The sequence below is a fragment of the Vicia villosa genome, linkage group LG1 (assembly GCF_029867415.1).
Source record: "Vicia villosa cultivar HV-30 ecotype Madison, WI linkage group LG1, Vvil1.0, whole genome shotgun sequence".
Classification (NCBI taxonomy): domain Eukaryota; kingdom Viridiplantae; phylum Streptophyta; class Magnoliopsida; order Fabales; family Fabaceae; genus Vicia; species Vicia villosa.
In genome coordinates this window covers 170,403,082-170,417,969 of record NC_081180.1, presented here as the reverse complement: position 1 = coordinate 170,417,969, position 14,888 = coordinate 170,403,082, and the positions used below count along the sequence as shown (strand labels likewise).

The 14,888-nt window shown below is 32.5% G+C and overlaps 1 protein-coding gene and 2 long non-coding RNA genes across 8 annotated transcripts; all 3 read left to right on the top strand.

Annotated features, from left to right (window-relative positions):
* Window positions 1–359: 359 nt before the first annotated feature.
* On the top strand, window positions 360–3,610 carry LOC131620251 (uncharacterized). Of its 4 annotated transcripts, none has more exons than XR_009289003.1 (10): window positions 360–960; window positions 1,162–1,202; window positions 1,285–1,381; window positions 1,463–1,559; window positions 1,785–1,839; window positions 1,937–2,015; window positions 2,215–2,348; window positions 2,441–2,593; window positions 2,712–2,938; window positions 3,098–3,610. It is a non-coding gene; the product is annotated as an uncharacterized LOC131620251 (long non-coding RNA). The 4 variants fall into 4 exon arrangements; XR_009289005.1 differs by having other exon boundaries at window positions 1,051–1,202; window positions 1,338–1,381; XR_009289002.1 differs by having other exon boundaries at window positions 1,051–1,202.
* Window positions 3,611–4,844: 1,234 nt separating this feature from the next.
* Window positions 4,845–5,908, top strand: LOC131620245 (aspartic proteinase-like). The gene is made up of 3 exons (XM_058891246.1): window positions 4,845–5,296; window positions 5,442–5,530; window positions 5,618–5,908. Exons 1-3 carry the CDS (start codon window positions 5,201–5,203, stop codon window positions 5,700–5,702), a joined length of 270 nt encoding a protein of 89 aa, XP_058747229.1. The 5' UTR covers window positions 4,845–5,200; the 3' UTR covers window positions 5,703–5,908.
* Window positions 5,909–7,473: 1,565 nt separating this feature from the next.
* On the top strand, window positions 7,474–9,742 carry LOC131620237 (uncharacterized). 3 transcript variants are annotated; one of them, XR_009289001.1, is made up of 4 exons: window positions 7,474–7,774; window positions 7,910–8,510; window positions 8,675–8,742; window positions 8,827–9,741. It is a non-coding gene; the product is annotated as an uncharacterized LOC131620237 (long non-coding RNA). The 3 variants fall into 3 exon arrangements; XR_009288999.1 differs by having other exon boundaries at window positions 7,910–8,742; window positions 8,827–9,742; XR_009289000.1 differs by having other exon boundaries at window positions 7,949–8,742; window positions 8,827–9,740.
* The last annotated feature ends 5,146 nt before the right edge of the window (window positions 9,743–14,888 follow it).

The following is a 14,888-nucleotide window of genomic DNA, read 5'->3' as shown; positions in this document are numbered from 1 at the left end:
AAATAAATTAAAGAGTTGTGAAATTATTTGTTTAACAAATAAAGATATTTAATTGGAAAGTTTTACTAATAAAATAAAATAAAATTGAAAGAAAGAAACAAAAGGGATTTATGTGATAAAAAATAAATAATAAATAAATAATTAAACTTAGCTCTGTGATCCAGTGTGGTTGTCCATTGAGGGTCTATGGTGGGGATACAGGTTCACATGCATTTGATCAGCCCCTCGAACCAGACCCATCACGGTTGCCAACGCGCTCTTCTTGCCAATAGAGCTGTGCGTGGATATTTGTTAGTGATGTCAGTGACAAATAATAAATATGAAAGCAACGATCATCTATCATCTATCATATAAGAAAAGTCTACCATTTGGGACTTTCTTAGGCTATCCACATCAGCAACTCTTCCATGGTTGATCCACATCAGCATCCTCAAAATTAACTTCTTCTTCCACTATGATTCGGCAGTTACATCCTCCTGATTTTCAATTTCCACTATCATCATAACTACCCTTAAACCCCATCCTCTTTCACGGTTACGAAATTTCCATCTCCCCCCTTCCAATCTTCTTCTACAGCGGTTTCACAAAACCCTTTCTCTTCCAAATAGTTTCTAATTTCTCTGTAACATGGATTCGTTAAACTTTCTCTGTTACAGTTACAAATACTTTAATTCTCTACCCATCCACGATCTAAACTGCTACACTTTTTGTTGATCAATATACGCCCATCCACGTTCCAATCTTCTTCTTCTACAGCGGTTTCAGACAACCATTTATCTTTCATTGGGCTTCTGATTTATTCGTCTTTTCTCTCTTTCAACTTTGATTTTGATTTAGTTTTCAAAGTTTCAGGTTTCATGGTGTTGGCTCACACGGAAGAGGAAAGATCCATCGCCGATACAGTTTCTGATGATGCGTCGGTGTTGGTTGTGGTGGACGGAGATTAATACTCTAAAAGAGGTTCAGTTTTATATATTTGTTATTACTTTGTATGATTTGTTAAATTCTGTTTGGATAAGCTGTGACCTAAGTTTGATGTGGGTTATGCAGGTTCGATGATGAAGCACAAGTTTGCTTGGCCATAAAAAAGAAAGGATGGCGATGAGAGAGATTGATCGGTTCTTTTTAGTATTTTGATTTTGTTTATGCTTTGAATTTCAGGTGGCTGTTCGTTTTGATTTGGGTTTCTAATGTTGTCTCAGGTATAATGCTTAAATTTTTTAACCGCATTAAAGATTGTTTATTCGACGTTGTTGGAATTGAAATTCTGTTGACATTATGCAGGAGGGATAAAGTACGGGAATGGTATAACATGGTATATCTTGCCATCATTTCAGTATTTGGATGGGCTTATAGCTTGCCACTTACATTCAGCATTCAGGTATAAATATAATCAACCAATTAACACTTCAGTTTTTGGCAGAAGAATGATAAGTAACACCGGTTTTCAACTCTGATTTAGGATTTTGCGTATCTTTATGATCCAAACAATGAGATTGCTGGAGCGTGAAGCTGAATTTTCTATATTTGTTAAATTTTGATTTCATTTTCTGATTCAGGTATACGCCCGTACCAATTTTATTGTTTAATCATTGTTGAACATGTTAGTTGTGATTTTATTCTAATTGTTTGTGTAATTTTGCTCTATCAATAATTGTATCATTGAGAAACTTTTCTTTGATTAATTATTTGGTTTATCAGTGCCTAATAACTTGGTATTGGTATCCATATTTTTCAGGTTTTCACTTGGTAGTTTAATGAAAATATTAATTTGATTTTATTAGGATGATTGAAGAATTCCTAGATAGATACGGGCGGCGGAAAACCAATGGCTGGAAGGTTGCCTTTATGTTGAAAGTGATGTGTGCGGTGTTGAGATGAAACATATTCATCTGTTGAAATAGGATCTGGTAAGCCTTTGGTTGATTGTTTGCAGATGTTTCGGAATCCTTTGAAGCTTCACGACTCAACATCATCATCAACGCAAAAACAACAGCCTCAGGCATCACTGCTCGGTACAAATCCTTTACTCTCAATCAATGCATTGTTGTTTATTATTTTCCACAATTTTGTGAGTATTTTGTTAGATTTGTTGTTGCCTTTTTGTTTTGCTTGATGAGAAGAAATGGAATGAAGGTTTGATAATTGAAAGGAAACAGAGATGAAGAGGTCCTGTTGTGCTAAACAATATTTGATATTGTTTCTATATTTAAGGAAGCATGGACTTCATCTTTGGCAATAACACTTCTCTTTTGGAGCACTGTCATATCCAATGCAAATATGTAGAGTTTCAGTATCGCACAGGCTAGAAAATCATCGTAGGAAACAACCGATTATGTATTCTTGAGGTGTGTAAGTTACCATGGTCCATTGTTAACAATCTCATCTTATGTTTCTTTTGAAGTATTACATGACTGAGTTGTCTCTAATGCCATTGTAGATGCGTTATCACAAGTAACCGAGAAATTTCATATGCATATCTTGGACGACCGTGGGGACCTTTTGGAAGGGTGGTTTTTGCATGCACTTACATCGATCCGGTATAAGACAAGTTGTGGAGCAGGCACTAATGCCGATACAGTGGCATTAACAGGTATTGATAATAATGCATACATCTCATGTTGCCCATTTTTATTATACTGCTGCTCATTTTCCATTTTTCTTTTAGCAAGTCCTGTAAGTAATGATTGATTCAGGTGCTTACATTGCAGCTGCTTCTAATGTGGTTCCGTTTTCGACGCTACAACAAATGGTTTTCATCCGTCCGACTACTTCTCCGCTTTACTTGACTGTCGTGACGCTGATATCGAAGATTTTATAACAGGTTTCTGCTGGGTTTCTTCGGTTGGCTTCAACGGATATCGAACATAACAAAAGAAAGGGAAAAATACAATGCTCAGTGACCCTCTGCAATATCTGTCTTTCTATGTCACAATAGGTTTACATTTTGGTTTTATGAATTTGGTATTAGTGTGTGTGTAATCATTTTCATTTTATTCTTTGTATAGTATTGAAGCATTCTGAAATAATGGGATTTTTTTGCATTGGGTTTTGATTTGACTGATATTATGAACATTTTTGGTACTAATGTGTGCAGATGAATGCTCTTTTGTGTTGATGTTGATGTTGGATTGGTAGACACAATGACGGATAAGACGAGATGGTTATGGAAGCGGAAGTCTTCTAAGAAGAGTTTGGGTGAAGTTGAGAGTTCCGGATCTGTTTCCTCTCATTCTGAGAGGTATTTTGATGAACAGGTATGAATGATTGATTATCCGTGTTCTTTGGATTTTAGGAGTGCTGTTGTTGTTTGCTGGGATTGAATTGGCTATAATGGTTTGCAGGGATATGAGTAAGAAAAAGGATTGTTTTGTTATGCGTATTTGTAGTGTTTCTGAGAGAATTGGATTTAATAGCTGATTTGATGACAATGGTTCTTCTTACATGCCTTCTCACCTCTAAATTGTACACTTATTTTAGTTCTGTTTTATCTGTAAAGGTATGCTAGGCATAACTTATAAACAGACAAAATATCAGGTTAATAGTTAGTACTAAGGATGCACCAGTTGTGATATGGTTGACTGGAGGGCCAAGTTGTAGCAGCGAACTACCTTTGTTTTATGAGAATGGACCTTTTAAAATTAACAATGATTCACCTCTTTCATGGAATGACTAGCAATGGGGCAAGGTAATATTTATATAGAGTCATACCAAAACCAAAGTCATTGGTTAAGAAGTAGAATCAAGTTGTTACACCAAATGTGTTTTCTTATTGACTATAGTGTTTTTTTTTTCATATTGCAGGGATCAAATATTATTTTTGTTGACCAATCCATTGGGAACTATTGCAGTATTATGACATCAGAAAGACATGCGACGAAACATTGTGTTAGGACTTCTCAAATCTCGAGACTCTTCTAAATAAGAAGACAGTTAGAGATGCTTTAGGTGTTGGGAATATAGAATTTGTTTCATGCAGCAAAGTAGTATATAATGATATGATGCAAGATTGGATGAGAAACCTCGAAGTGGATATTCCTTCACTTCTTGCAGATGGAATCAAGGTTCTTATATATGCCATAGAATTTGATTTTATTTGCAATTGGCTTGGTCAGTGATATATTCTAGCACTATAGGACATTTCACACTTTTATCATGTTATGCTAATTTGAAATCATATGATAGGGAATTCAAATTGGGTTCATAGCATGAAGTGGTCAGGTCAAAAACAGTCTGTGCCATCAAAAATAGTTCAGTTTTTGGTTGATGGTACAAAAGCAGGATTGTTGAATAGCTATGGACCTCTATCTTTTCTAAAGGTTAGTTTATAGTTTATATTTTACTTGGCCTTGACATTGTTGATTTCAATTTTGGTTAGTTATATTTATGTGTTGTGTAAAAGGTGAATGCTGTTGGACATATGGTTCCTATGGATCAACCAAAAAAGCTACACTTCAGATTTTGGTAAGCTGGGTAGAAGGGAACTTGAATGAGACAAGCTCTTAACTTCTATGTAAATTGATACAAACATGTCAAGATTAAAATAAAAACATCCTTAGTGATCCCAACTTTTTTGTGTACGACTATGTATTAAAATCAACAACCTTCATTGCCTCTGTTTTTGTTTAACTATACTGATAGGATGCTTCATGGAGTTTTCGAGGCGGCTGGTAACAGAAGAATGAACTAAATCAATATCAGATTTGTTGAAATAACCATCAAGAAGTATATGTCATACGAAGAGGTATTTTTTTGTCTGCATTCACATGTCAAACTAAAAAGTCTTACTAAATATATGATGGAGTTTATTATGGATTTAAACGCTTAACATGAAGTGAATTATGTGAAGTGAATCTATATTCCAAACTCATATGAACAAGTTTGATAGAGCGAAAGAAAACCCTTCCTATTAGTTTTGATGTGATCCTGTTGCTTTGGACAATAATTAAGTCATATATTTCTTCTGATCCATTGGCTGTAAAAGTTAACTTAGAGGAAGATCAGGCTTTAAATCTCACCACCACATGCGTATTTTGAATGCAAAGCCAACTTAGGCAGAATCAAACAGAAGAGAGGATGATAAACTACGCCAACTCCGTAATTTAGTTTTTATTTTATTATGTGTTCTAAAATCCTACTTTCCCTCCTGAACTATAATCTCATGAATGATATTGCAGCTTTGTGATAAAATGCCTAACACATGGGACAATCATCTGTTGATTGTGCGAAGATCCCTTCCATGCCTAATGTTTCCTTCACCATTGGTGGAAAAACGTTTGACCTTGCCCCACAAGAGGTATAATATCAAATTTAAATATTTTCTTTTTTGCAAGGTCTAATGCGTTGGATTTGTTGTTTTATGAATTGAGTTAATTTTTTATGCACAAAATGGATCCATGTTTTCTTTTTCCCTGATCCAATTTTCCATTTGTTTTCTTTAGTACATACTTAAGGTGGGTGAAGGTCCTCAAGCCCGACCCATTAGTGGCTTTACTGCTTTGGATGTTCCTCCTCCACGTGGCCCACTCTGGTATATTAATATGCAATGACATTTACCTTTTGATTTTGATGCATTTGATTTGATAATAATCACTTAATGGAATCTGCATAAATGCAGGATCCTTGGAGATATCTTCCTGGGACGCTATCATACTGTCTTTGATTATGGTAAACTCAGAGTTGGATTTGCCAAAGCAGCATAGAGAATCTGCTCATACCTCTCGCAGAATGCATCCTTTATTTGCTAAACCTATTTTTCTCTTCAAAAATCAGTAAAATGGAACAAAAAATATCAAGGGAAAGAACAACATCAGTATTATTTGGCAACAGTTATTCAATAATATTTTTTATAACTTTGCATTCAAAATGGTCCTTAAATTGTGGTTGTGTATATATATTGGTTTTAATATTCTTGCAGTAGCTCCCCCAGCTATTATTATATGCATTTAGATTTATGGACTGGTGAGGCATGTTATCATTATTGGGTCTTTATTCTATGTATGCATGCTTAGTTGAAAAGTGTAATTGGTTTCTTAATTTAATCATTATATTATATTCTTTAAGTTGTTCCGCAGTATGCATTAAATTGCATGTAAAGTAAAGGACTAAACACATAATAAAATAAATTAAAAGGGAAGGCATCTGCAGTAATGGTTTAAACTATGTATCAAGTATGAAATTAGACGTAATACATGATAAATGTCTAACTGTATATATAATATATGACATTAGACGTAATACAGTGTTAAACAATGTACTATACTATGGCATTATACACCCACTATAAATACAAACGTAACCAAGTATAAATATTGTATTAATAGTGGATAAATGTCAACGTTTCTCAATCTCAATTGGAATCTACATGTACTCCTTCCATCACTATTATAAATTAAATATACCAATTTATCTTTATTGATGCTTACTAAAAAGCATCTCAGCTATCTAAATTAAATATTTGAAAACTAAATAAATGATATATTATGAGTACTAATGTTATATAATTTAAAAATAATTAATTTTAATTTATAATAGTGGTCAAAATTTAAAACATATTCTTTTGCTTTATAAAAGTTGTAGGAGGTGTATTTTAGTTTCAATAAGATTTCAGCTTCCTATTATAAAATTAAAGTCAGTTTCTTTTACCTCCTATTTAACAAGTCCACCATTTTTTGTTTGATTAATTTAGTCCACCACTATTTTTTTAGTATGTTGGGAATTTTTATAAATGAGAAAAAATGGGTATAAGGAAATTAAAACAAAAATAGGTAAATGATGAGATGGTTTACATTAGCAGAACTTTAGTATATTTTTTTTTAAAAAAAAATCTCTTTTATTTTTATTATATATTTTGAACAGCGTATCAATTTTCAGTTATATTTTTGAACCAAATATTTCGTTTCTCTTTAATAGCTTCATAATACATTATGTTATATTGTTACATAATACTAATAATAATAGTATTTCTTATGGGCCTATTAATCCTACTCTATTAACTCAAGGAACAAAATTAGGTTACCAGCTTCCTTTTGGACATGGAGGTTACCATCTAAGGACCAAACTATTATATCATATTATTAACTTACTTTAACCAATCCCTGAGCTCAAACTGTTAACAAAATATTTTTCTTTTTTAAACATCTTTTATTATTATTTTAACCTCTCCCCACAAAACTTATTTTCCTATCGTTTTTTTATTTCCCTCAACCACAATGCGCAGACACGGCGGATACCCGTGTGAACGCACGGGTAAGACACTAGTTAAATAGAATAAAGCAAAAGGAGTATTTTGGCAACTTTGCCATTTGTCAACATATTAGAGTCCATGCTATTTTAGTTTTAGCTATTATAGGAAAGGTTTCTATTATTAAAAATATTAAATTATTAATTATTATAATTATTATAATATTGTTTAAGTTTTATAATTTAATAATTTATTGGGCCATTAACGTTCAACTTTATTTTGGACTTTTGTATTGAACTTATTACTGTGTCGGTTCAGCTTCCAAGAAACATGCACCAACGCCGAAAAAAGAAGAAACGCGCCTTTGCAACCTTTGTTCCTAAAGAAATCAATGAGTAGATTCATCCCTTTCACTTCCAACCAACCTCGGTTCCTAAAAAATTCAATACTTTCTCTTTTCCCATTCATGATTCATCTCATATTCAATGTATTAATGTATCTTTTCATCGATTCACTTCTGTTGTTATAAATGGTTTCTCTTTTCCCAAATCTGAGTTAGCACATCATCAATTTCATCTATTGGTTTTCCAGGTAATTATTTGGATGTGTTGTTTATTTGTTGTTGATTTGGGTTAATTCATGATGAATTCATTCATGATGAATTCGTATATATAAATATGTCAAATTTCATCTCTAATTTCATACCGTTTTCAATTTCCATAGCAGTGTTATATTCACAGATTCTCCTCCAAATTTACGTGTCAGGTTTCAACAGCATCACAAACTTCTGCTTATACTCCCTAATAATTTATTCAGGTTGAATCTTACCGCTCTTTTCCTTGATTAGGATGATTTCTTACCACGGGCAGCCATCCCATTGGAAGATATATGGTATGTTATAACATCACATTATTTACTACAAACTCTGTTATTTTAATGTTATAACCTAATGTTGGAGTTTATTGTCATGGTAATTTTAATGTTGTTTTCTTGGATTGTTGAGAGAAAGCCTCTCAGGTATGGCTAAGGATTCCACAAAGAGCTTACGCACAACTTTCACTGTAAAACCAAAGTTTAAACGCAACGTATTCGTTTGATTTTCTAGCATTTGTTTATACGGGTGGTACTTTTGAAATTAAACTTATACAACCTTTTTTTCGTTTGGCATTTCATTTCTTAACATGGTTTCTACGCAGATTTGTTCATATTTTTGGTAACTAAAAGAGGTTCTAACAGTGTGATGATTGGTGGGCTTTTTAGTGTATAAATTGTTGGGAATCACTTCTCTTATGCTTCATGTATGAAAGGATACTCTTGAAGTAAATGTGTATGAATACACTTTCTCTATTCAGTTTGTGTTAGTTATGTCTATTACAGTTCTTTACAATTGTCTCACTGTTTCAGCTTAACTGGGAAATTCATTCAATAATCATAATACTATTGTTAACCATTCTTAGGTGGGAAACTCTGATAATACTGTGTTTGGTGTAGGGTGGTCAAAAGTGCTCTTGAGTACCTTGCAAAAGATCTCGGAATCGCGCAAAACACCGTGTTACAAGGTTTTTATTCTTCTTCTTTTTTATATTTCACTTGAATATGCTTAATGAATTGTTTTCTCATGAGATTTTTATATCCACAAACAGGGTGGATTGTCAACATGTTACTTGCTGGTGCTACTGTTGATTCGTTTTTGGTTGAACCAGGACTTTTCAATGATGTCGGGTTTCGATGCATTCACAACATTGTCAAGCATGTGTTGGAATGATGCCTTTTCCGCAATGGTCTTCGTCGTGATTTTAAGTCGTCACATGCAATTTAACTTGTGTCTCATCATCGGAGCAAATTACATAATGCCGAGATTATAATTTTAAGGGTTAATGAACTTTTTCGTCCCTTTAAATATTGCAGATTTTGTTTTTAGTCCCTCCAAAATTTTTCTTTAAGAAATCGTCCCTTCAAAATTTTTCTTCCGAACTATTGGTCCCTAACATCAAATTTGGTAGCTAATCAGTGGCTAAAGTCGTAGCTAATCTCTAGCAAATTTGACGTTAGGGACCAATAGTTTAGACAAAAAATATTGAAGGGATGATTTCTTAAAGGAAAATTTTGAAGGGACTAAAAACGAAATTTGCAATATTTAGAGGGACCAAAAAGTTCATTAACCCTAATTTTAATACACACTATTTCAATTTCCTACTAATAAGCATACAGGTTGACATTTTGGTTGTCAAATTGTATTGTTTTAAGAACAATTTTGATTGTCATCATAACTGATAACCATTTCAATCAACACTGTCAGCATGTTTACTTAAGAAAATTATGGTTCAAAATATAAATCTATCCGTTGGTACGACGTGTTTTATTTTGTCATCATATTTCCCCGGCTACCGTTCCCACTGTGAACAGTTTTAGTATAAACACTTCTTCATTAAAACCATTAAATTATAAACATTGCTTCTGGTTAATTACATTTTAAACTAATGTATCTTCAAATACAAATAATGCAACATGTTCTTTTGGTAAACATATATTACCAAGATACTGTGTTGAAATTAACAGACCATAACTTAAAAAGTAAGTTATAAAACAAAAATTGAATTATTTTATCTCCATCTGATTATCCAAATCTCACTCTATTAGGATATATATAATCATAAAGAAAGAACTGGAAGCATAGTACATTATTAGTGTATCTCTATCTCTATATAGTGCTATGTGGTCTTTAGCTCTCACTGTTAGATAGGTGTATAGATTTTCATAACAATGGATTCATGAGTGGTGCTCAGAAAATTTTATAATTGCACCACCCTTCCAAGGATCAAAGAGAGTTATTATTCACATCTATCTTTCACATGAAATTGCTATTTTGCCTGAATTGTACCATTCTTTCTGGTTTTTCAATACATTATAGGTTAGTTTATACTGATACACAATGTGAAAAAAAAATTAGAAGTTTATATACAGCACATGCATTTTTATAAAGTCTAATGAATTCAATTTTTTAATATATAATTGTTGCTTTGAAATACCCGCTAATCTATAACGGACTATTATACAATTGAGTACAAATATAATATAGTAGTATTAGGTATTGGATTTGATATTAAATTTTGTTTTTATTTAAAAAGTATATCTTTCTTTTAAAAATATCAAAATATTTTAGTAAAATAATTTTATTTTAATTATTTATATTTTTATTAGATTTAAAAAATAAAAGCGTGCATACCATATCAGTATACGTGCGAATTCACGGGTAACACGCCAGTAACGTATGAGCGCACGGGTAATCATACCAAAATTCATACAAATACAAGGGTTATTATATTCTTTGTACAATTAATCCAAACACAATAAAGAAAATAAAAGTCGAAATAATGTATTAATCCAAACACGATATAAATGTTTTGTTTTTTAATTATTTATTTATCTAATATTTTTATTTTGAAATTATTTTTAATTTAAGATACAAAATAATTTAAGATAATATATGAAAATTTGAAATATATATTATTTGATGTAAAACAATTTTATTTTTATTTTAAAAATATTTTTTCTTTTAAAAATAACAAATTTATCTTGGTAAAATAATTGTTTTTCTTATTTATATATTTTAATAATACAAGCGTGTGTACAACACTATTAATCCTACAAATGCACAGGTAACACACCAGTATCATGTGAACACACGGGTAATCATACAAAAATCCGTGTGAATGCACGGATTTTTATATTTTTTGTACAATTAAAAAAAATAATGTAAAACTTATGTCCGTGGTACTACTGACTTTTCATTTTTGTATATTTGAAATCAAACTCCAGAATTTAATAAATACAACACTAAACTTAATTTTTTAGATCATTTTCTTTTTTACAGTATTTGTGTTTAATAATTTTTGTTACGAATATTTGTTTTTAAAAACATAAACATTCATCTTCCATCCCATTTTTTTTCTCTTATCAATTAATATTCTAATATTTTATAATTTGTTTGAGATTCCATGACAACATGATGAAAAATACGCGGTCTAAAACTCTACCCGTGCGTCCGCACGGGTATTCCACTAGTTAAGTGAAAAGTTCAAAGATCAAGTCAATCCTGGGGCCCACGCTCGCCAACATAGCCAATAAGAGAGAGAGAGAGAGAGAGAGAGAGAGAGAGAGAGAGAGACTCTGATCTTTGTTGACTAACGAATAGGCTCGAGACACGCGCGCGGAGAGAGACTAGGAAGGTGGACCGGCCAATTGAACGCTGACACGCCACTTCGTCTTCTTCATTAATCCTGCATGCAAAATAGCTGCGAACAGTAGCTTCCTTTTTGCTACGATAATGCCGTAGCTGTTCCTGCATGCTTCAAAACCTTGAAAATTCACGTTCATCAAATCAAGTGAGAACCCAGATCCCTTATTCAGGCCCTTTGGAGATTGATGGGATGACCAGAATTGTTTGAGAACCCTTGGAATGATCTATGCCAATTTTCCAATTTTCTTGAAGTTCTTGAAGTTGCAAACCCTAGTGCTCTCTCTTCTTTTTTTCGTCCCCTTGTGCTCAGCATAGACTGACATATATATATGAATTTAATTAGGGTAAAATATGGGCTTGGATACTTAGGTTTTTGTTGCTTGAAAATTTGAGAAACATAACCTAAATATTTCTATTTTTGGTCTCAATATCTCTTCAATCCCCTTGAACAAAATTTACTCATATATTTAGCCCTTTGAATGATTGAAATTGATTGGAATATAAAATCAAAACAAATCTTTATTATTTTCCTTCAATCATTTGATTTAAATTGCATTTTAAATGAATAAAAATTCAAATAAAAATGAAATAAAATCATATGGACTTGGGAATGGACTTGGAGATTCTTATTAACATTAGAAACAATTTTTGATCAAAAAAGATTGGGCCCATTTGTAATAAAATCCAATTTGGCTCTTATTTGTTCCATGCACCTCACCCAAAATTGACCGCTTTCAACATCTCATAACTACTTAAATATTTATCATATGAAGGTATTCTAGGACTTTTTGGAAACCTTGAAGAGTCCTCTAAAGGATCCTTTTGGTTTCATCTCAATTGAATCTTCCATATTCATGTTATGAGCTTTGAGAAAAAATGACTTTTTCGCGATCCTTTAGAGGGACCTATAATGTATTGGCTTATATCTTCCAAATGAAGAATTTTTGGACTTTGCATGTGAGATACAAAGTTGTAGAGAATTCAATTTCCTTCAAAATGAGCTTTGGATGGGAAATTTCTGATGTTCCATGTGAAAGTTATGGCTGGTCAAAGTTTAGTTGACTTTCTCCTATGAAAACCCTAATTTAGAAACTTTTGGAATTGTTGATTTCTGATCTTTCCTTGATGAACCATGATCAATTCTTGATCAAATGGTGAATGATACTTCATAATAAGGGTGTTGACAAAAAATCAGGAGTTTTGACTGTACTTTGACCATAGTTGACTTTTAGGTCAAATCAGTCGACTTTTGACTTTCTGAGCAATTGAGTGATCAATCTTTTGAATTGAGACCTGAAATTTGTAATGGAGATAATTTGGGCTATCATAGACCATATGGGATGCCTTGGAGCCTTTGGTTCATTGATTTTCCCTCAGAATAACAAAACCCTAGTTTTGGTCTTCATTGTTTAGGAGGAGAGTGAAAAATGCTTGCAATTGGATATCATATGAGCCTGAGGAGACAGCCTAAGCCAAGATATCTAAAAATGTGATGGGCAAATTTTGGGGTATGACAAGCTTGCTTAGTGAGGGAGTTTTGGTTTCTTGGCCATGAAGAAATTCAAAGAATATCCAAAATGCAATGATGGCCAAACTGAGCTAGCTCCCTATCCATTGATCTTATCTGATTTTGCGGAACATTTCTGATGCATAGGAGTGTTCCAATTGGTTGGTGAGAAGATTCCTTTGGTGATTCATCCATTTTCCATAAATTCTCAAATGTAATCATTACATAATCACATGTTCTTGTTTTGGGAATATTCTTCAATCCTTATGCAATAATGAAAATGAATGCATGGAATCTTCACTTATGTGTTATGGGTCGTGTAGCATCGATTAGTGGAGTCATTTGCACAAATTTGCAAAGTTTCAAAATGGTACATGACCTATAATTTTACTTCATGAGCCCAACTTTGAATCATCATAACTCCTAGCTCAAAATGAATTTGGAGAAGTTTGAGCATAATTTGGAAAGCCCTTAACATGTACTTCAATTCATTAGTTTGGAGTTTCTTCAAAATCATTTGGGAAAATTGTGAAAAACAGGCCCAAAGTTTGAAGAAAACTAGGTTAAAACACTTAGAATTTTTCTAAGTTTTTTATGACCTATAACTTCCAGAGCTCATATCTCTTAAATGATTGATCTCTTGAAAAAAGTTCCCTTGTTTTTTGATGAGATCTACAACTTTAATGTTGGAAGTTTTTTGAGTTGTGTAGGTGAAATTTTGAGATCCATGAACTAGGTCAAAATGCACTAGTTTGACTTTTTGTTGACTTTTTGATCCTTGATGAATTTTCTTGATTTTTTTTTGTCAAATGACTTCAATAATCATATGTTGATGATATTGATCCTTAAAAGTCATGGTTTGACCTAAAATCCTAAAAGTCAAAGGTGATCTTGTACAATTGACTTTTTCCAAATGAAGTGGAATCTTGGACTTCTGTGATGAATCAAGTTCTCCTCCTCAAATGAGTGATGTGAATGGATTATATGGAGGTATTAGAAGTTCTTGAGCCATGTTTAGAGTTATGGACTCATGTCCTGATTAAAAGTCAATTGTCTAGGTGGATTAGGTCTGAAACCCTAATTGTCGACCAAATGAAATTGATGACTGTAGATATTGAATTGAAGTACAATGCCTAGTGGATATTGTTATATGAATCATTTGAAGATGATTGAAACCTTTGAATGATGTCCTGGAGCTTTTTAGGGTTTCCCAAATGTGGTCCCTGATTTCAGTCCTTGATGGGCTCAAAACCATAGTCTGGTGATCTGATCAAACCCGAGTCTTGATGAGTGGTGTCTAATCAATCATAGGTGAATGAATGAATCATTTGAGTCTTGTGATTGTTTTAGAGGTTATTCTCTTATTGATTGATCCTTTGCCTGAACTCCTTTGTCTTTGAGCACCCTCAATTGAGTACCAGATAAACAAGTGACTGCTCTGAGTACCTGTCTTGAGTTTGATGAGATGTTTGGAGGTGTGAAATCTCAAGGGGGTTAAAATTAGGGTATGAAAATCACCATTTTCTTCATCGGTATCTTGAGTTTCATCATCAAACTCTAGTCTAGATAAAACATCTTCTTAATCATTAGCTAATGTTATATTTCTTGAAGTTCCACTTCCACCTAATTCAATATTTCCACCACCACCACTTCACAACATTCACAACAACAACATTAGCTTCCATAACATTATTAAGAATAACATCATCTTACCCAAAATTAAATTCAATTTGCATATTTTGTTAATTAGAATCTTCAGTTATCCATTCATAATCTAAATTAATATCTTTAAATAAAATAACAACACTCTTCGCTTTTTCTTTTCTACTTTTCAATTTAAAATTGCACATGAAATAAATTAAATTATTTTTTATGCAATATATTTTTTTCTCTTGGAATGAACTTGCAAAGCAAATAACAATTCAATTCAATGTTTCTAAAAAAATAAAAATTAAATC